Genomic DNA, 20785 nt, shown 5'->3' with positions numbered 1-20785 from the left:
TCACTCAACTCTCACTCACCATTGCTTAGTGATTGCATTCTTGTGAGTTGGAGAGTGTTTAGTGCATTGCATCAAAGAGGTTGATCATTGAGGCACTAGTGGGATTCCAAGCACGCGTCCTTGGCTTGTTACTCTTGGAGGTTGCCGCCTCCTAGACGGCTTGGAGATCGTGTGGGCCACCAAGCACTTAAAAGAAGATTGTGAAGGTGCCGTGGCCAAGTTTGTGAGAGGTTGAGCTCGCCTCGCCGGAGCGGTGAAGAGCATCTTAGTGGAACCGAGGTTTGGAGAGGTTCTTTGATCGATTGGCTCAAAGACTAAGTGAAGACTTGGTAGAGGAGCAATCGAGTTCATTGAATCCACCTCAACATGGATTAGGGGTGACCGGCAAGTCATCGACACCATGGGATAAATTGTTGTGTCTTGAGTTTTGTTTCTTACTTTGCAATTCTTTACCGCATCTACTCTTGTGCAAGTTTACATTCCTAGATTCTAGCTTTTCTTGATCACCCTAGATTGCAAACCCAACTTAGCTCAACTTAGGCTAGAAATTTAATTTTCTTGTTGTTTTAACTAAATTTCCCCTAAGTGCTTTGTTTTTAGTTAAAACCGTCTATTCACCCCCCTCTAGCCGGAGTCCTTGATCCTACAAGTGGTATAAGAGCCGTGGACTCCAATTTATAAGGATTTAATCATCCCGGAGTAGGACAAATGGCTCTAGAGGGAAATAATCATGTGGGGAAACCTCCATTCTTTGATGGGAACAATTATGATTATTGGAAGACTAGGATGACAGCTCATCTTAAGGCAATGGGAAGAAAAATATGGAAAATTGTGATTGAAGGTTATGTGATCTTAGACGATAAGAACATGACTAGGCAAGATGAGGAGAATGAGCTATTAAATGATCAAGCCGTAAATGTATTGTACGGTGCTCTTGATATTGGTGATTTTAATCGAGTTAATGGACTTGAGAGTGCTCATGGGATATGGGAGAAACTCAAGAAAATTCATGAAGGCTCAAACACCGTCAAAGAGGCAAAATTGTACATCTTCAAGGGCAAGTTTAGTGAGTTTGCTATGAATAAGGATGAAGATGTGCCTACAATGTTCAACCGGTTAAATGGTATCATGAATGAGCTCAAGTGCCTTGGCTTCATTGTTTCGGATGAAGAATTCTCTCAAAAATTCCTAAGATCTCTCCCGGAGAAGTATGACACAATCGTCACATTGCTTGTGAGATCTGGATTGAAGACCATGACACCCACACAAATACTTGGGGAAGTGATCACTCTTGACTTATTCAATAAGTCCCAAGTTGAAGCTCAAGCAAATGAACCGGATAAGAATAGCATTGCACTAAAGGCCAAAGCTTCAAAGGAAGAAAGTGATGATGAAGATGATGAAGAATCGGATGAAAAGATGGCACTCTTTGTATGGAGGTTTAGAAGAATGATGTCTAACAGAAAATTCAACAAGAAGGGCCAATCTTCAAAGAAAAACCCCTTTGAAGATAGAAAGTGCTATGAGTGTGGAGAACCTAGGCATATTGCAATTAATTGCCCAAGCAAGAAGAACAAAAAATATGGCAAGAAGAAGATTGAGGACAAGAAGAAGAAATACTTCAAGAAAGAGAAGAATGGACAAGCCTACTTTGTGGAGTGGGATTCCGATGAGAGCTCCGATGATGAAGATGACAAGCCATCAAGTGTTCTTGCCGGGATTGCTATCAAAGAAGCTCCATCTCTCTTCTCCAAACATCATTGCCTCATGGCCAAGGGTGAATCTAAGGTAACTAATGATGAAGCTAGTGATGATGAAGAAGACTCACTTTCTTATGATGATCTTGTTAGGATGATTAGTGAGTCCGACGATGTCTTGCGCAAAAAGAGTGACAAAATTGTGAAATGGAAGAGAAAATACTCCTCTCTTCTAAATTCGTATGAGGAGCTAAAGACTTCTCATGAAAACCTTAAGAAGTCCCATGAGGAGCTCCAAGCTTCGAATGAGTTTCTTAAGGAAAGTAATGAGAAGCTTAAGGAAGCTCATGTCACTCTATTTGTGCATGAGACCGTCAAGAACAAAGTAGTTTCTTGTGCAAAATGTGATGAATTAAAATGTGCTTCATGTTGTCCTAGTACATCTAACTTCTCTTGTAGCACAAGTATTAGTTCTTGCACAAGTGATGCATCTCTTATCTTAGAGAATGAATCTTTGAAGAAGGAAGTTGATTGTTTGTCCAAGCATCTAGCTAAATGGTTTGGGAGCCATGCCAAATTCAACCATTGTTGGACAAGTCAAAAATTCACTCTTAACCGCAATGGTATTGATTATGATCCTAAGAAAGGGGAATTGGCTTTCATCTCTAAGAAAACCATCTTTGAGAAATCTCAAGTCAAATATAATGAGGAAGACAAAATGAAGACTTGCTTTATTTGCAAGAAGAAGGTGGAAGCCCATCACATGTGCAAGAACAAGAAGACCATATCCTTTGATGCATCCTATGTTCTTAGAAAGAATGTAATGGGAATGTCTGTGCTAAATTTGTTGGTCTACCTATTAGTGAAACTAAAAGAAAATCAATTTGGGTGCCCAAAGCTTTGGTAACTAACATTCAAGGACCAAAGCAAGTTTGGGTACCTAAACAAAAGTAATTCATCTTTGTAGGTGGATTATAAAGCCGGTGAAAGACATTGGGTGATTGATAGTGGTTGCACTAATCACATGACCAGTGGTAAGAAAATGTTCTCTTATATCGACTATGGTATTTCCAGCTTTGACAACATCACCTTTGGAGATGATAGCAAGGGAGAGGTAAAAGGTTTGGGTAACATAGTTCTCTCTAATGATCTCTCTCTTTCTAATGTGCTACTTGTTGATTCTCTTAATTTCAACTTACTTTCAATTGCTCAATTATGTGGTAATGAATATAGATGTTCTTTTACTAGTAATGAATTTGAGGTTACTTCTCTAGATGGTAAAACCAACATCTTTAAAGGTTTTAGGCATGAAAGCTTATATCTTGTTGATTTTGCTTCTAAGAAAGCTAGCCTAACCACATGCTTGTTTTCTAAGTCATCTATGGGTTGGTTATGGCATAGAAGACTAGGACATGTTGGCATGAAACAATTAAACAGGCTTATCAAGCATGATCTTGTTGTTGGTTTGAAAGATGTCAAGTTTGATAAGGATAAATTGTCTAGCGCTTGTCAAGCCAGCAAACAAGTCTCAAATTCACATCCATCTAAGAGTAGCATGTCAACCACAAGACCTCTTGAGTTGCTTCATATGGACTTATTTGGACCTACAACTTATAGAAGCATTGGTGGAAATAGTTATTATCTTGTGGTAGTGGATAACTATTCTAGATATACTTGGGTATTCTTTCTTCATGACAAGGCCGATGTTAGTGATATTTTCAAGAGATTTGTTACAAGGGCGGAGAATGAATTTGAGAACAAATTGAAGAAAGTGAGAAGTGACAATGGAAGTGAATTTAAGAATTCAAGAATTGAAAACTTTTGTGATGAGAAGGGTATTAAACATGAATTTTCAACCATATATACACCGGAGCAAAATGGATTGGTTGAGAGGAAGAATAGGACTCTAATTGATATGGCAAGATCAATGCTCTTGGAATATGATGTATCTCATTCCTTTTGGGCCGAGGCAATCAATACCGCTTGTCATGCTTCAAATAGACTCTATTGTCATAGGTTCTTCAACAAGACACCTTATGAGCTTCTCATTGAAAGAAAACCCAATATTTCCTATTTTTGGGTTTTCGGTTGCAAGTGTTATATATTAAGGAAAGGTATCCGGTTATCAAAATTTCAAGGCAAGTGTGATGAAGGATTTCTTCTTGGGTACTCATCTTGTAGCAAATCTTATAGAGTATATAACAAGACTAAGGGGATTGTTGAAGAAGCTTATGATATTGAGTTTGACGAAACGAATGGCTCTCAAGATAAAAAAGATAATCTTGAAGATGTTAGAGATGAAGGCTTGGCTAATGCCATGAAGACTATGTCGATTGGAGACATTAGACCAAGACAACAAGAAGATGAAGACGTTGGTCCATCGTGCTCTCTAAGGGGGAATCCACCCTCTTCAACTAATAATAATGATCAAGACCAACCCTCTAATGATATCATTCAAGAAAATGTTCCTCAAGATGATTCTCAACTATTGTCACCATCTCCTCCATCTTCATCAACCCAAGAACCAAGTGCACAACCTAGGATTCATCATAATATTGCAAAAGATCACCCCATCGATCAAATTATGGGTGATATTAGTAAGGGTGTTCAAACTCGATCTCGCATTGCTTCCTTTTGTCAACATTATTCTTTTGTTTCTTCTATTGAACCTAACCGTATAGATGAAGCATTACAAGATCCGGATTGGGTGAATGCTATGCATGAAGAACTAAATAACTTTACCCATAATAAGGTTTGGGAATTGGTTGAGAGGCCCAAGAATTACAATGTCATTGGTAACAAATGGGTTTTTAGTAACAAGCAAAATAAAGATGGAATTGTTGTAAGGAACAAGGCAAGACTAGTGGCTCAAGGCTACACTCAAGTTGAAGGTTTGGATTTCGGTGAAACGTTTGCTCCCGTAGCTAGATTAGAAGCTATTAGAATCTTGCTTGCTTATGCTTGTTCTCATAACATTAAATTATATCAAATGGATGTCAAAAGTGCTTTCTTAAATGGTAAAATAAATGAGCTAGTTTTTGTAGAACAACCCCCCGGTTTTGAGAATTCTATGAAGCCAAACCATGTGTTTAAACTTTCTAAGGCTCTCTATGGGTTGAAACAAGCACCTCGTGCTTGGTACGAAAGGTTTAGAGATTTTCTCACTTCTAGGGGCTTCAAAATTGGACCATCGGTGGTTCACTATGGATAAGAGGACAACCATCGGGCATACAACCACCTGTCAATTGAACCATAGGCAGACCTCTTGAGCTACCCACAGCTTGTTTGTTTACAAAAAAATACCAAGAGACCAGTTGATACAACCCTATTTACTAAGAAGATTGGTCATGATATCTTTATTTGTCAAATATATGTTGATGACATTATCTTTGGTTCTACTAATGAAAGTTTTTGTGAAGAATTTGGAAAGATGATATCTAGGGAGTTTGAAATGTTAATGATCGATGAATTGAGCTTCTTCCTTGGTCTTCAAATCAAACAATTGAAAGAAAGCACATTTGTTTGCCAATCTAAATATGTCAAGGATATATTGAAGAAATTTGGTATGGAAGAGGCAAAACCAATTAAAACACCTATGGCAACAAATGGTCATCTTGATCTTGATGAGGGAGGTAAACCGGTAGATATCAAACTCTATAGATCAATAATTGGTAGTTTGCATTACCTTACTGCATCTAGGCCCGACATTATGTTTAGTGTTTGCATGTGTGCACGGTTTCAAGCCGCACCTAAAGAATGTCACTTGACGGCTGTAAAGCGAATTATGAGATACTTGAAGTATACTCCAAATATTGGTATTTGGTATCCGAAGGGAGCTCAATTTGAATTGGTTGGTTATTCAAATTCCGATTATGCCGGTTGCAAGATTGATAAAAAGAGCACTTCCGGTGGATGCCAACTTCTTGGTTGTTCTCTTGTTTCATGGTCTTCTAAGAAACAAAACTCTATGGCTCTCTCTACCGCTGGAGAGGAATATATTTCGGCGGGGAGCTGCTGCGCTCAATTATTATGGATGTAACAAACTCTTCTTGACTATGGCATTGATTTTAAGGATATTCTTTTATTATGTGATAATGAAAGTGCTATCAAGATTGCCAACAATCCTGTACAACACTCAAGAACCAAGCATATTGATATTCGGCATCATTTTCTTAGGGATCATGTTAGCAAGGGAGATATCAAGATTGATGGAATTGGCACTAATGATCAATTGGCAGATATCTTTACCAAGCCATTGGATGAATCACGTTTTTGCAAGCTTCGCAATGAACTCAATGTCATTGACTTCTCTAATGTGGCTTGAGACATGATACATATTTCACATTCATGCTTTTTACCTTTATGAGCAAATTCATCTTAATGCATTTCATACATGTCCCATATTTCATGCATGAGGTCTCTAAATTCTCAAGTTCAAGCAATCTCCTTCTAGCCAAAACTTCAACAAATTGGTTATTATCATGGATTCATCATGAACTTTGAATTTTGAGGTATTGGAAGATTTTGGATTAAAATCAGCAAGTTGGACAAGGAATTTGGACTCTGACTACTCAAACTGGACTGTCCGCCAGTTGTTAACCGAGCTGTCCGCGAGATTGGATTTTTCACACAGAAACATTCTGTAAATCGGACTATCCGCCTGTTGATGCCGGACTATCCGGTCGGGCCGATTTTTGCCCAGTAACCCTAGCGCCGGACACATAGCACCTCCTCACCTCTTCATTTGTCCCCATCCGCCCAAAATAACTTCTCCTCTCTCTTTTCCTCACCTCACACCACCAAATCCTCTCCTCCAATAGTTGATTTTTGGCTAGATTCGCGGACCCTCCACTTCAATCCCCGGACACTCCGTGATCCCCTCATGTCTTCTCGGTATCCCCTCATCATGTCTTCTCGGTATTGAATCAAATCCCCTCTATTTCTTCCGGATTTCTCTCTTTTTGCCTAGGGTTTGAGTTGGGGGATCTCTCATTCTATCAAATGTTTGGATGTATGCTTTGGGGCACTTGTTAGTTATGTTGAGAGGATCATTTGCTTATGATTTGAGGATTTTCTCACGGTTAAATTTAGAGATCGGGCTAAGTGATTTGAAGAACCCTAAATGGTGAATCATAGGGTACTTTGATTCTTACTTCACTACTCTCCAAAACAATGTCAATGCTAGTTTCTCTTCTCATTTTGAGAGTTATGGGGAGCAAGTAAATCAGAGGCTTAACACTATGGAGCAAAACTTCTATGGCTATGTGGACAATCGCCTGAATACTTTTGGCCAACACATTCACGACACTATGTATAACCCAATCATGACTAGACTTGAGCAGGTGCACACTGGGTTACACATTGACATTGAGGCTCTTGATGCTCGGTTTGGTGATATGAATGTGAGTGGAAGTCACAGTGGACCTCATGGTGGTTCTTCCTCTAGTTACTCAGATACTGAGGCACGCAGCAGCGCATTGAAGAAGACATTCACAACATCAACGCAAGTCTCACGGGTTTCTCGGATCATTTCTATTCTATATTCCCGGCTCCGACTCCTCCGCCATCGTTCTATCCTTTTCATCCATATTTTCCTCCACCGCCTCCACCACAAGACGATTGATTTGGCTAAATTGGTGAAGGCCTCTCTTTTTGGTACTTGATGCCAAAGGGGGAGAAGAAGAGAAAGGAGTGGATGGTCTTAGGGGGAGCTTTCTCTTGGTGAAGATGAAGACCCTCTTGCATTTGCATGCATGAACTATGAACTTTTTTGCATTTCATGTTTGCATTTCATGTTTATTTACTTTGCATGAACTATTTGCTATTTGGGCTTGTAATAACTCTAAATACTTATGTGTGTGCTTGAACCTCTTTAAAATCGGTTGTGATGAACTATTTGTGCTTAATATTTATTTACTTATCTATCTTTGGATGTGGTTGATGAGGCTAACAAATTTTGAATATTGGATATGTGTATTCTCTTGCCTCGCTTCCATTTTGTAGGGGAAATTCCGCCAAAATTTTTGTATCAAGACATATGTGTGGAATTCAATAAAAATTATATGCACATATGTAGGGGGAGTTTTGTGGCAGAACCGCCTGAGTTATTCCGGTTCAAGTGCGCTAATCATCGCTATACAGCTGATAACAACTCAGCGCACTTCAAACGGAACAACCCATTGGTCTGTTGGGTCTCCGCCCAATACAACCATGGTTCAACAGGATCGAAGCAGGTTTACCTCACACGAAGGTGAGTTTACAATCACAGTACAGCTCATCAACTTTAATTTACAGATATGCAAATATAATTACAAACCTGGTTCAAACTTAAAGTATAAGTTATACAAGCAGTGTTTAAACCGACAAGCTGAACAGCTTGTCCATGCTCACAGCGGAAGGAAAAGATCACGTGACTACACACGTCGCGAAGGTTGACACCATGCTCAGCCCAAGGCCTGGTGTCACTCAGGAGGGTCACTGCCAGCTGGGGACGGATCCCACTCCATGGACCAGCCATGTGGAACAGAAGTTGGCCACGCAGAACTATCCGTGGTGTTTTCGAAACTTAGACCTGAAAAAGATACTAGCAAGACTGAGTATTCTAATACTCAGCAAGGCTTACCCGGGGTTGGGTATATTTTAGCCCATAACTAGACTCATGAAGGCATTGTAAGGGTTCTGGGTTTATTTTCAGCTGAAAAGCAACAAAGAGTATGATCTACTTTCAAGTTTTAGCTTTCATATTCTAGTTGATTATCCATTCTAGGTTAGCACCTACACTAAACAAGCAAGTTAGAGTTTATTATTCATCCGGATTGTTCCATCATTAGTTACACTTCTTACTCTATGTGGCAGAAGGAATAAGCAGTCTCAATTTCCGCGAGAGACGGACGATTCTGAATCGAGTTTCAACCTTGCAAGGTAAACCTAACTCACACGCTTGGAACATCCAAAGATCGTTCCGAAGCAACCGTTTCCCTCATATTCCGGGTTATGGATCAAGGCCACCACAAGCGACTGCAGGACCGTACGCACACCAATTGTGCGGGACATATGTCTGTAGCGCGACTACATGATCGTACTCCCGTCTGCCATGCAGAACGTACTCCCACACGTCGGTGCGTGTAAATATAAAATAAAAGTCGAGTGGTGGAGACATGTCCATTAGCCGGGCCATTCAGTTACTAGGCTTACCGCTTTACCATATTTCACGGCATGTGGCTAGTACTTTCAAACGCATAGCCACCACTACCACACACTGCCACCTTAACAATTTTCATCAAAACAGATAGGGTAAAACTCCAGGTCATGACATCGTACATGACCCTGTCCATCATCCTTATAGTGATCGCAAAATAGTAAACATGCAATTCCTATGTCGCGCGAGTGACAGGAAATCACACGACTTTTACCGGCCCTATTTAGCAGAGCGTCTACGCGATAAGGACTCGGGTACAATACATAGGCTTCCTAAGATCTTATGCAATTAGGGTTTCATTTCAACTCCTAGACATAATGCAAGATATATAATATAATACTAAAATTGTAATCAATTGAAATTTGGTTCGGGGCTTCAGTTAGATCCTCGGCGACGTTTATCGGGTCTTCGGAAAACCCTTGGTCTTGTCCCAAGACCAACTCGTAGTCTCCATCATCGAGCGTTGTTGATTCTACATGATATGCAACAATTTAATTGAGATGGTGCTTGAGTTAAAGACTTTACTTCACAATAAAGTTGCAATCCAATAATTAACACACATGCACTCATGAAACAAGGGGGTTTAGTCTTGAATTATCATTTATAATTATAGTATTGAATTTTCTGAAAACAGGAACTAAGACATTTGAATTTGAATTCAAATTTCAAGTTTAAATTCAAAACTTAGGTAAATAGAATTATAAGGTCTTGAAAATTTAATTATAGACTAATTATCAACACATTAGATTATGACAAAAAGATCTAACTAATTAAGCCTAAGGAACATGCTTAGTTAATTTCAAATCATATCAAATTTGAATTACCCAAAATCAAAAGAATATAAACTACAAAACCGTATTAAGTTTGAAAGTTTTACACAAGCTCACACATGGCCTATAGAAGTTACATACCAAAAATCACAAGAAACAAAGCTAATATGTAGAAGTTATACACAATATACCTTTTAACCTTAAGTTTAAAATAGATTCAAAAGTATTTAGTTTCAAATAAACTTCATTAATAAAAGTTGTAGGGTTTGAAATCTAGTTTCCAACAAAATTAGTTTGGCAATTTTTAGATTTTTCTACAGTTTTCTACAAATTTTACAAGGCAGCAGCATTATTCACATGAAATAACAAACCACTTAGGGGGGGTCCTCGGTATTTTTGCGCCTAGGTCCCTAGAACACTAATTACACTTGCACATATGCCCCTGCCAGGCCCCGACGGTGGCCGGCTGATCGGCTCCGGCATGTTCCCACCGGCGGCGAGGGGCCGGCTTGGCACGACCAACAGGGTGTGGGGAGTCGATTGGAGGGGGTGGGGCTCAACGGGCAGGGGTGGAACACTGCCGGCGGCGAGGAGGGGCGGCGGCCATGGCGGCGCGTCGCTGTTCTCGGCGACGGGCCGGCGAACCTGGGGAACTAAAGTGCGCAAGAGCACCAAGGGGAGATGAGGATACGATTCCCGTACTTGAATTGGCCGAAGAAGCGGTGGAAGTAGGTCGTCGACGGTGAGGTCAAGCTCGGGCGGCTCCGGTGAGAGATAGCATGGGGTGGGGGCGATTCCGGCGAAGGAAGGCCGGGGGTTGGACCGGATCAGGTCGGGAAGCTAGGGGAGAAGGTGGGGAAGCAGTGGGCCATGGGGATTCCGGCGAGGAAATGTGACGGCGGGCTCGGTGTCGCGAGGAGGAAGAAGAGGAGAACAGGCGAGGGGAAGGGGTTTGGGTCGGTTTTATAGCAGCGTATTACTTCATAGAAGAGAGGGAGAGGAGAAGTGGTCATGAGATCGGGCTCAAGACGGCGGGCGGTGCCAGCGGTTCCCTCGGATGCGTGGCAGCTGCTCGGCTCTGGCGGCCCGATGTGGTAAGGCGAGGGGAGGACAGCGGAGGCAGCACGGGCGGCGGGAGGAGGGGTGGCGCGACGCGTGGAAGGGCGACGTAGAGCTTCAGGAGCTCGGGAAGCGGCCGGCGGCGGCGAGTCACACGTGCGCGCAGAGGTAGAGGAGCTCGGGGACTCGAGGAAGATGATGGAGGACCTAAGTGCAAAATCTGAGAAAAGCAGGGACCCTACTATAATGCATCAATAACTTTCAAACCAGTGCTCAAATGGAGATGGGCCCAAAAGGAAAAGTGTATGTTTTTTAAAAATGTACAACTTTGCTTTAAGGTTAATCCACAGAAGAGCTAAGGATTTGCAATTAATTTGAAATTTAACAAGATTTCTAAACTTTGCATAAATCCTATTTTAAACACAAGTTTTTAACTTTTCCAAAGCAACCCTCATACTTTTAAATTCTACCCTCCATGTTCACCCATTTAGCACAAAAGGACCTTTATTAAAATATAATTATATAAGTAACCCTTTTCCCTTAGCACTGAAATTTCTAATTACACTTTTGCCACATTTTGTACATAATAACACACTAAAACTCTAGGGTGTGACCATACTATTTACCTGAGTGTCCCAGCCTTCCCCCCTAAAAAGAATCTCGTCCCGAGATTCCAGAACAGGATGAAATTGAATGATCAAGTTGGGAGGTTGGCTTGGAAGAAGTCTGGGAAATTATGCTGAAGATAAGATTCGGTTTCCCATGTTGCTTCTTCTTCTGCGTGATGGTTCCACAGAATCTTGAACATTCTAACGGTTTCTCTTCTAGTGCTTCTCTCTTTGGTGTCTAATATTATGATTGGATGTTCCGTATAGGTCAAATAAGGTTCGATTTTGATGGCTTGGGAATCAATGATTTCGGTAGGAATCTTAACACACTTCCTAAGTTGGGATACATGGAAGATGTTATGGATGGCTGCTAATTGAAAAGGAAGTTGAAGACGGTAAGCTACGGGTCCACAGATTTCAAGGATTTCAAAGGGTCCGATATATCGAGGAGCAAGTTTCCCTTTTACGCCGAACCTTTGAATACCTCGAGTAGGAGACACTCGAAGATATACAAAGTCTCCGATTTGAAATTATAATGGTCTTCTTCGTATATCAGTGTAGCTTTTCTGTCAAGATTGGGCTGCCTTTAAATTGTTCTGTATAAGCTTTACCTTATCCTCTGCTTCAATAACTAGGTCGGGTCCAAAGATTTTACGCTCACCGGTTTGTGACCAACTCAAAGAAGTTTGGCATCGGCGACAGTACAATGCTTCGAACGGAGCCATTTTGAGACTAGTCTGATAATTGTTGTTATAAGAGAATTCAACAGTGACAAACATTTATCCCAATTCTTGTCATACTGAAGAACGCAGGCTCTAAGCATATCTTCCAAAATCTGATTTACTCTTTCAGTCTGTCCATCTGTCTGAGGATGATATGCAGAGCTTCGAATTAACTTAGTTCCGAGAGCATCTTGAAGTTGCTCCCAGAACCAAGCGATGAATTGTGCTCCATGATTAGATACTATCATCTTAGGTATCCCATGAAGGAAATGTGCACTCTTGGTTAACCGATCAACGATTACCCAAATTGAGTCATGTCTCAGAGAAGTATTGGGCAAGCCAACAATAAAGTCCATACTGATATCCTCCCACTTCCAAGAGGGAATAGGTAGAGGTTGAAGAATACCAGCAGTTTTTAGATGACTAGCCTTGACTCTTTGGCAGATATCACATTTTGAGACATACTTAGCAATTTCTCATCGCATACGAGTCCACCAAAAGTTTTGTTTCAGATCCTGGTACATCTTTGTACTGCCAGGGTGCATAGAAAATTTGGATAGGTGGGCCTCGTCCATTATCTGTTTACGGAGCTTATGGTCTTTAGTTACAACGATACGTTCGTTGAACCATAAAACTCCTTCTGGATCTATTCGGAAGCATTTATACTTTCCTTCTTCTTGTGTTATCTTCTGCTTAATAATTCTGACTCCTTTATTGCGCTGTTGAGCTAGAACAATACTATCCTTAAGTGTGGCTTCAACCGAGAGATGGTTTAAGTCACCTTGGGGAATGATTTCTAGATTGAGCTTTCTCATTTCCCAACAAAGAGTCTCGTTGAAAGCTTCTACAGACAAGCAAAAGCAATGTGCCTTGCGACTGAGTGCATCTGCAACGACATTGGCCTTGCCTGGATGATAGTGTACTTCCAAGTCATAATCTTTGATAAGTTCTAGCCAACGTCTTTGCCTCATATTCAAATCTGCCTGTGTAAAGATGTATTTGAGACTTTTATGGTCAGTATAAATGTGACATTTCGTACCCATCAAATGATGTCTCCAGATCTTCAAGGCATGAATGACTGCTGCAAGTTCAAGATCATGGGCAGGGTAGTTCTGTTCATGAACTCTGAGTGCTCGTGATGCATATGCAATTACTCGTTTGTCTTGCATAAGCACACAACCAAGTCCGGTTCCTGATGCGTCACAATAGATGTCAAAGGATTTTGACACATCTGGTTGAGCTAAGACTGGAGCAGTTGTAAGATGATCTCGGAGAGTATGAAATGTATCTTCGCATTTTTGAGTCCATGAGAATTTAACACCCTTCTTTAGTAGTTCGGTCATAGGTTTGGCTATTCTGGAGAAGTCAGGAATGAAGCGGCGATAATAGCCAGCTAGACCAAGAAAACTATGGATTTGATGGACTGATGTGGGAGGTTTCCAATCCATCACTTCTTGTACTTTGCTGGGGTCGACGGATATACCATCACCAGAAATGGTATGGCCCAGAAATTTCACTGTATCTAACCAAAACTCACACTTAGAGAATTTGGCGTATAAATGATGGTCTCTTAATCGCTGAAGGATGACATGAAGATGTTTGGCATGATCTTCTGGATTTTTGAAATAGATTAGAATATAATCAATAAAGACCACAACAAATTTGTCAAGTTCTTGCATGAAGACAGAATTCATGAGATACATGAAATATGCTGGAGCATTGGTGAGACCAAACAACATGACTAGGTATTCATATAGACCATATCGAGTGGAGAAGGCCGTTTTTGGAATGTCACTTGGCCGGATCTTAATTTGGTGATAGCCGGAACGAAGATCAATCTTTGAAAATACTTTAGCTCCGGCTAGCTGATCGAAGAGAATATCAATGCGGGGCAGGGGATATTTATTTTTGATAGTTACCGCATTGAGAGGACGATAATCTACACATAGCCTTAGGCTATTATCTTTCTTCTTCACAAATAAGGCTGGACAACCCCATGGTGATGCACTTGGACGAATGAAACCCTTGTCTAAGAGGTCTTGGAGATGGATTTTCAACTCGGCCAACTCATTAGGAGGCATACGGTAGGATCTCTTAAAGATAGGAGCTGTACCAGGTTGGAGTTCTATGATAAACTCAATATCTCTATCTGGGGGCATTCCAGGCAAATCGTTTGGAAATACGTCTGGGTATTCACAGACAATAGGGATATCCTTTAACTTGATCCCGGTGGTAGCATAGGTGCAAGGGTTAAGGTACTGTTGTTGTGGGAGATAGAGAATGGTAGATTCATGTTCAGGTGAATCTATCCCCACAGTTCGAGAAGAGATATCTAAAGACACATGGAGCTGGGTCATCCAATTCATACCTAAAAGAACATCCATTCCTTCTAGGTCTAGTAATAGTAAATCTGTCCTCATCAGATTTTTACCCATTTGAATTGGCACGCTTCTACAAACTTGGTTTGAGGAGATTCTACCACCAGGAGTTGTTATCATATATACCCCACTAACAGGATAAAGATCCAGGCCTATTTTAGTTCCAAACTTCGCACTGACAAAGCTATGGGTGGCACCGGTATCAAAAAGAATAATTACTGGGTGATGGTTGATAGAAAATGTACCCGTCATTATTGGTGTCCCTTCGGGGAATTCGGAGAGTGTGGTGAGGTTCACCCTTCCTTGGCGGACCTGGACTACTTGCCTCTTGTTCTTGCCCTTGCTGGTTGGACCGGATGTTTGTCCTTGGAAAGACTTCCTAGGTTGAGGGCAATCTTTGATGAAATGGGACGGGCTTCCGCAGTTGAAGCAACGATAGTTGCCTTGATTGACGGGCGGAAAGCTCTGCCGTGGACCTTGTTGTGGTTGCTGCTGAGGCTGAGGTGTCGGTGGTCGGTTGAATCGTGCCTGTTGGGGTAGTCCAGCTACCCATCTGCCAGGCAAATTGCTTTGAGGCGGGGCTCGAGGAGCGGTGCTTGGGACCAACCGATACCTTGACGGTTGCATAGTTGTAGGCCCTGTAGGTGCCTTTCGTTTCTTTTCCGCTCTGTGGGCTGAGATACAATATTCCTGAGTAATGGCCATGTTGACCAACTTATTAAAATTGTCGGCCCTTACCAAATTCAGTCGTTCTTTAAGTTTGGTGTTTGGGCCTCGGCGAAAATGATCTCTTTTGCGGGCATCACTGTCCGCATGGTATCCCGCGTATTGGCACAAGTGGTTGAAAACTTGTGCGTATTGCGTGACGGTGCGGGTTCCTTGGTCAGGTTCAGAAATTCATTGAGCTTGCGCTCAATGAGTCCCTCGGGTATATGGTGCGCTCGAAAGGCGGTCTGGAACTCATCCCAGGTGATGACATGATCGGCAGGCTGCATGGCGTAAAAATGATCCCACCATAAGCGAGCTGTGCCACAGAGTTGCTGGGCTGCAAAAAGCGCCTTGTTTTCATCCGAACATGGGGCAGTCAATAGGGCAAACTTGGACTCGATAGTTCGAAGCCAAGCATCAGCGTCCAGAGGCTCGTCTGCCTTATGGAATAATGGAGGTTGGGTACTGAGAAAGTCTTGATAACTGGCCGATAGGGGTTGATCTCGGCTTTGGAATTGCTGATGGTAGTGGCCCATCTGAGCCTGCACAAGTTGGTTGAGAAGTTCTGTTTGTCGGGCCATGACCTCGGCCAGATTTGGAGGTGGCGGTGGCGGTTGCTGAGATCCACTGGCCTGATCTGCCCGGAATCCTTCCGGGGTTCCACGAGTAGCTCCAACCATCTGAAACAAAGGAGATATCCATTATCAATTATATCCTTATTCCGATTTCAAAAGATATACCGTTGCCAAAATGTCATTCATAAACTCCATTCAATCAACTCATTTTAGATGCAAAAAGATTAGGTAGGATGGTAGAACACAGGGTTGGGACTACTATATAAACACTGGTGATCCTTACATCTTACATCAGCGCACTTAAACCACTACAAGCCATTGCCTAAGTACACATGCCACATATACAACAAGTGGCTCTAGATCTAGGTAGACTACACACTATCTATGTCACATATTTCTACACTAATTACAGCTAGACTGTCACCCACCCAACCAAAACTACAAGTCATCAAAGTTGCCCACTGATGACTGACTGCCCGAAGAAGAATGATGGGGACTGATAATAGGATCTGCATGCTCAGAATCGATCTCGGAGACTCCTTCGATTTCTTCAGGATCTTCTTCTTGCTCAGGAGCCGGTACAGCAGGAGGTGCTGGCTGCTGTTGGAGTTCATTGATCTGGGCTTGAGCATCATCAACCTCGAGAATAAGCTCGTGGATCTGTTCCTTGAGAAACTCAATGATCGTGTTGCGTTGGGTGATTATAGCATCACTCTCATTGATTTGGTCTTCCCGGTGATGAATAGTCTCTTCCCGGGCAGCGATGATTTCTTCCTTCTCTGTCACCAAAGCTTGAAGCTGTTGTATTTGGGTGACTTGTCGGTCAGCATTCCTGAAATGACCTTGCACGATACTGATCAATTGACCCATAGCGCGACATAGTAGAAGCTGATAGTGATGCTGAACACTCATAAACCTCATAGTACTCTGAAGCGCTTCTTCTGTCGAGCCCTCCAACCTGTGACCTTCAGGGACTACCCTGAGATTCCACTCAGGATTATTAGGATCTGTGGTAGAAAATAATCCAATAGGCTATCCTGCAACTTCCCTTGGATGTTGGTTGCAGAATAGATAGTCCAGAGCTGCTCCCTCAATCGTATCAACTATACGATGACCCACCATATTAACTTCAATGGGCTGCCATTGGGAGCGAAAGGGATGTTGGGGAATGGTCATCCTGACTCGACATCGGCGAACACCTTCTTCCTGGTACTCTACTGCGTCATACTGTGGAGGCTCGGTATAGAGGAGTGAACGCAGTGACTCCCATAGAAGACGAGGGAAACCCTCCCAGTGCAAGGCATTTGTGTGGAGATGCCCTGCCGAATCCCAAAAGACGTTGGAAGGAGCTGCCATCTGCAACAAGAATGCAAATGGTGAGACTTATTTACCTTGCTGAGAAATTACAAGATAAATGGAACGAGATAATCAATTCTGATAACAGCAAAGACTGGAAATCAGATGGATACTTAAGATACTCTATTTAGAACTACCATGAGAATCCTATCAACCCATTCTAGAGATAAACAACACAAGATTCATCCTTAATAGAATTAAACATACATTGCATTCTTTTGTTCAACAATGGATTATGCATGCACGTACTATTCGTCCTCACAACCAAAAACAACTGCCGAATATCTTCGGACTTACATAGATAATTTCGGTGGCAAAACACATACGACACTCCCTAATAACTAGCCGATAAATCCTACTCGTCCTAACCTCTTAATCGTGGTTAGTGTACCTGCAGAAGACCACATATACATCTCATGAACCTTCCATGGCAGCACGACATGAAAGCATCACCAAACAGTACTGTTCACTATAGAAACAGTATCTGTACAATTACCGCCGTACAGACAACGTTAACATACGTTATCGAAACAACGTATTCATGGGGGTACCGCAAAATGCGGGGGTATGAACAGCGATCGCCATACCCTGCGCCGAACCATATACTCCCAATATAATCAACCTAAGTTGATATATTGGCAGCATCTCAAGTAGGCCACTGCTTGACAAACAGCGTTCGGTTCGCATCATCGACGGGAAGGCTAACTCCCCAGTTAGCTGAGGATCCTTACCTTCTTACCTTACAATCGCAGGTGTCGTTACAGAAAGTAAGGTTGAGTTGTGCATGAATTTAAGTTTTGACGGAAAATAGTGCTGCAAGTCAGAACTATCTATACATATATATATATTAATAGCCACCTGATATTACCCATATACATCCCTAGGGCTTTGCGTTCTAACACCAACCTTAATGAATCCAACGCACGTTGCAACTTCATTTGTTGGCAAATTTTATCCTAAAAACACTTTTTAAGAGCTACTGTAGTCGTAAGGGTAAACCTATAGCTCTGATACCAGCTGTGGCAGAACCGCCTGAATTATTCCGGTTCAAGTGCGCTAATCATCGCTATACAGCTGATAACAACTCATCGCACTTCCAATGGAACAACCCATGGGTCTGTCGGGTCTTCGCCCGATACAACCACGGTTCAACAGGATCGAAGCAGGTTTACCTCACACGAAGGTGAGTTTACAATCACAGTACAGCTCATCAACTTTTAATTTACAGATATGCAAATATAATTACAAACCTGGTTCAAACTTAAAGTATAAGTTATACAAGCAGTGTTTAAACCGACAAGCTGAACAGCTTGTCCATGCTCACAGCGGAAGGAAAAGATCACGCGACTACACACGTAGCGAAGGTTGACACCATGCTCAGCCCAAGGCCTGGTGTCACTCAGGAGGGTCACTACCAGCCAGGGATGGATCCCACTCCATAGACCAGCCATGTGGAACAGAAGTTGGCCACGCAGAACTATCCGTGGTGTTTTCGAAACTTAAACCTGAAAAAGATACTAGCAAGACTGAGTATTCTAATACTCAGCAAGGCTTACCTGGGGTTGGGTATATTTTAGCCCATAACTAGACTCATGAAGGCATTGTAAAGGTTCTGGGTTTATTTTCAGCTAAAAAGCAACAAAGAGTATGATCTACTTTCAAGTGTTAGCTTTCATATTCTAGTTGATTATCCATTCTAGGTTAGCACCTACACTAAGCAAGCAAGGTAGAGTTTATTATTCTTCCGGATTGTTCCATCATTAGTTACACTTCATACTCTATGTGGCAGAAGGAATAAGCAGTCTCAATTTCCATGAGAGATGGACGATTCTGAATCGAGTTTCAACTTTGCAAGGTAAACCTAACTCACACGCTTGGAACATCCAAAGATCGTTCCGAAGCAACCGTTTCCCTCATATTCCGGGTTATGGATCAGGGCCACCACAAGCGACTGCAGGACCGTCCGCTCACCAATTGTGCGGGACATACGTCTGTAGCGCGACTATATGATCATACTCCCGTCTGCCATGCAGAATATACTCCCACACGTCGGTGCGTGTAAACATAAAATAAAAGTCGAGTGCTGGAGACATGTCCATTTGCCGGGCCATTCAGTTACTAGGCTTACCGCTTTACCATATTTCCTGGCATGTGGCTAGTACTTTCAAACGCTTAACCACCACTACCACACACTGCGACCTTATAGTGACATCGTACATGACCCTGTCCATCATCCTTATAGTGATCGCAAAATAGTAAACATGCAATTCCTATGTCGTGCGAGTGACAGGAAATCACTCAACTTTTACCGGCCCTATTTAGCAGAGCGTCTACGCGATAAGGACTCGAGTACAATACATAGGATTCCTAAGATCTTATGCAATTAGGGTTTTATTTCAACTCCTAGACGTAATGCAAGATATATAATATAATACTGAAATTGTAATCAATTGAAATATTGGGGTATGCATCGGGGCTTGCCTTATTGAGTGGGGGTGGGGGCAGGGATGTCAGATACTTCTGAACTTTGGTTCGGAGCTTCAGTTAGATCCTCGGCGACATTTATCGGATCTTCGGAAAACCCTTGGTCTTGTCCCAAGACCAACTCGTAGTCTCTGTCGTCGAGCCTCGTTGATTCTACATGATATGCAACAATTTAATTGAGATGGTGCTTGAGTTAAAGACTTTACTTCATGATAAAGTTGCAATCCAATAATTAACACACATGCACTCATGAAACAAGGGGGGTTTAGTCTTGAATTATCATTTATAATTATAGTATTGAATTTACTAAAAACAGGAACTAAGACATTTGAATTTGAATTCAAATTCCAAGTTTAAATTCAAAACTTAGGTAAATAGAATTATAAGGTCTTGAAAATTTAATTATAGACTAATTATCAACACATTAGATTATGACAAAAAGATCTAACTAATTAAGCCTAAGGAACATGCTTAGTTAATTTCAAATCATATCAAATTTGAATTACCCAAAATCAAAAGAATATAAACTACAAAACCGTATTAAGTTTGAAAGTTTTACACAAGCTCACACATGGCCTATAGAAGTTACATACCAAAAATCACAAGAAACAAAGCTAATATGTAGAAGTTATACACAATATACCTTTTAACCTTAAGTTTAAAATAGATTCAAAAGTATTTAGTTTCAAGCTAAACTTCATTAATAAAAGTTGTAGGGTTTGAAATCTAGTTTCCAACAAAATTAGTTTGGCAATTTTTAGATTTTTCTATAGTTTTCTACAAATTTTACAAGGCAGCAGCATTATTCACATGAAATAACAAACCACTTAGGGGGGGTCCTCGGTATTTTTGCGCCTGGGTCCCTAGAACACTAATTACACTTGCACATATGACCCTGCCAGGCCCTGACGGTGGCCGGCCAATAGGCTCCGGCATGTTCCCACCGGCGGCGAGGTCGTCGGCAGGGAGGGGCTGGCTTGGCACGACCAACAGGGTGTGGGGAGTCGGTTGGAGGGGGTGGGGCTCAACGGGCAGGGGTGGAACACTACCGGCGGCGAGGAGGGGCAGCGGCCGTGGCGGCGCGTCGCCGTTCCTGGCGAAGGGCCGGCAAACTTGGGGAACTAAAGCGCGCAAGAGCACGAGGGGGAGATGAGGATACGATTCCCGTACTTGAATTGGCCGAAGAAGCGGTGGAAGTAGGTCATTGACGGTGAGGTCAAGCTCGGGCAG

The 20785-nt window shown here is 42.0% G+C and overlaps 1 protein-coding gene across 1 annotated transcript; it reads left to right on the top strand.

The window, feature by feature from the left end:
- Nucleotides 1-708: 708 nt before the first annotated feature.
- On the top strand, nt 709-6021 carry LOC112885447. Its single transcript, XM_025951067.1, has 2 exons — nt 709-2082; nt 5770-6021. Exons 1-2 carry the CDS (start codon nt 709-711, stop codon nt 6019-6021), a joined length of 1626 nt encoding a protein of 541 aa, XP_025806852.1.
- Nucleotides 6022-20785: the final 14764 nt, after the last annotated feature.

This window comes from Panicum hallii, chromosome 3 (assembly GCF_002211085.1).
Source record: "Panicum hallii strain FIL2 chromosome 3, PHallii_v3.1, whole genome shotgun sequence".
In the NCBI taxonomy this organism is placed as follows: domain Eukaryota; kingdom Viridiplantae; phylum Streptophyta; class Magnoliopsida; order Poales; family Poaceae; genus Panicum; species Panicum hallii.
Note: the sequence above shows the minus strand (reverse complement) of the source record. Positions and strands in the feature narration are given on the sequence as shown.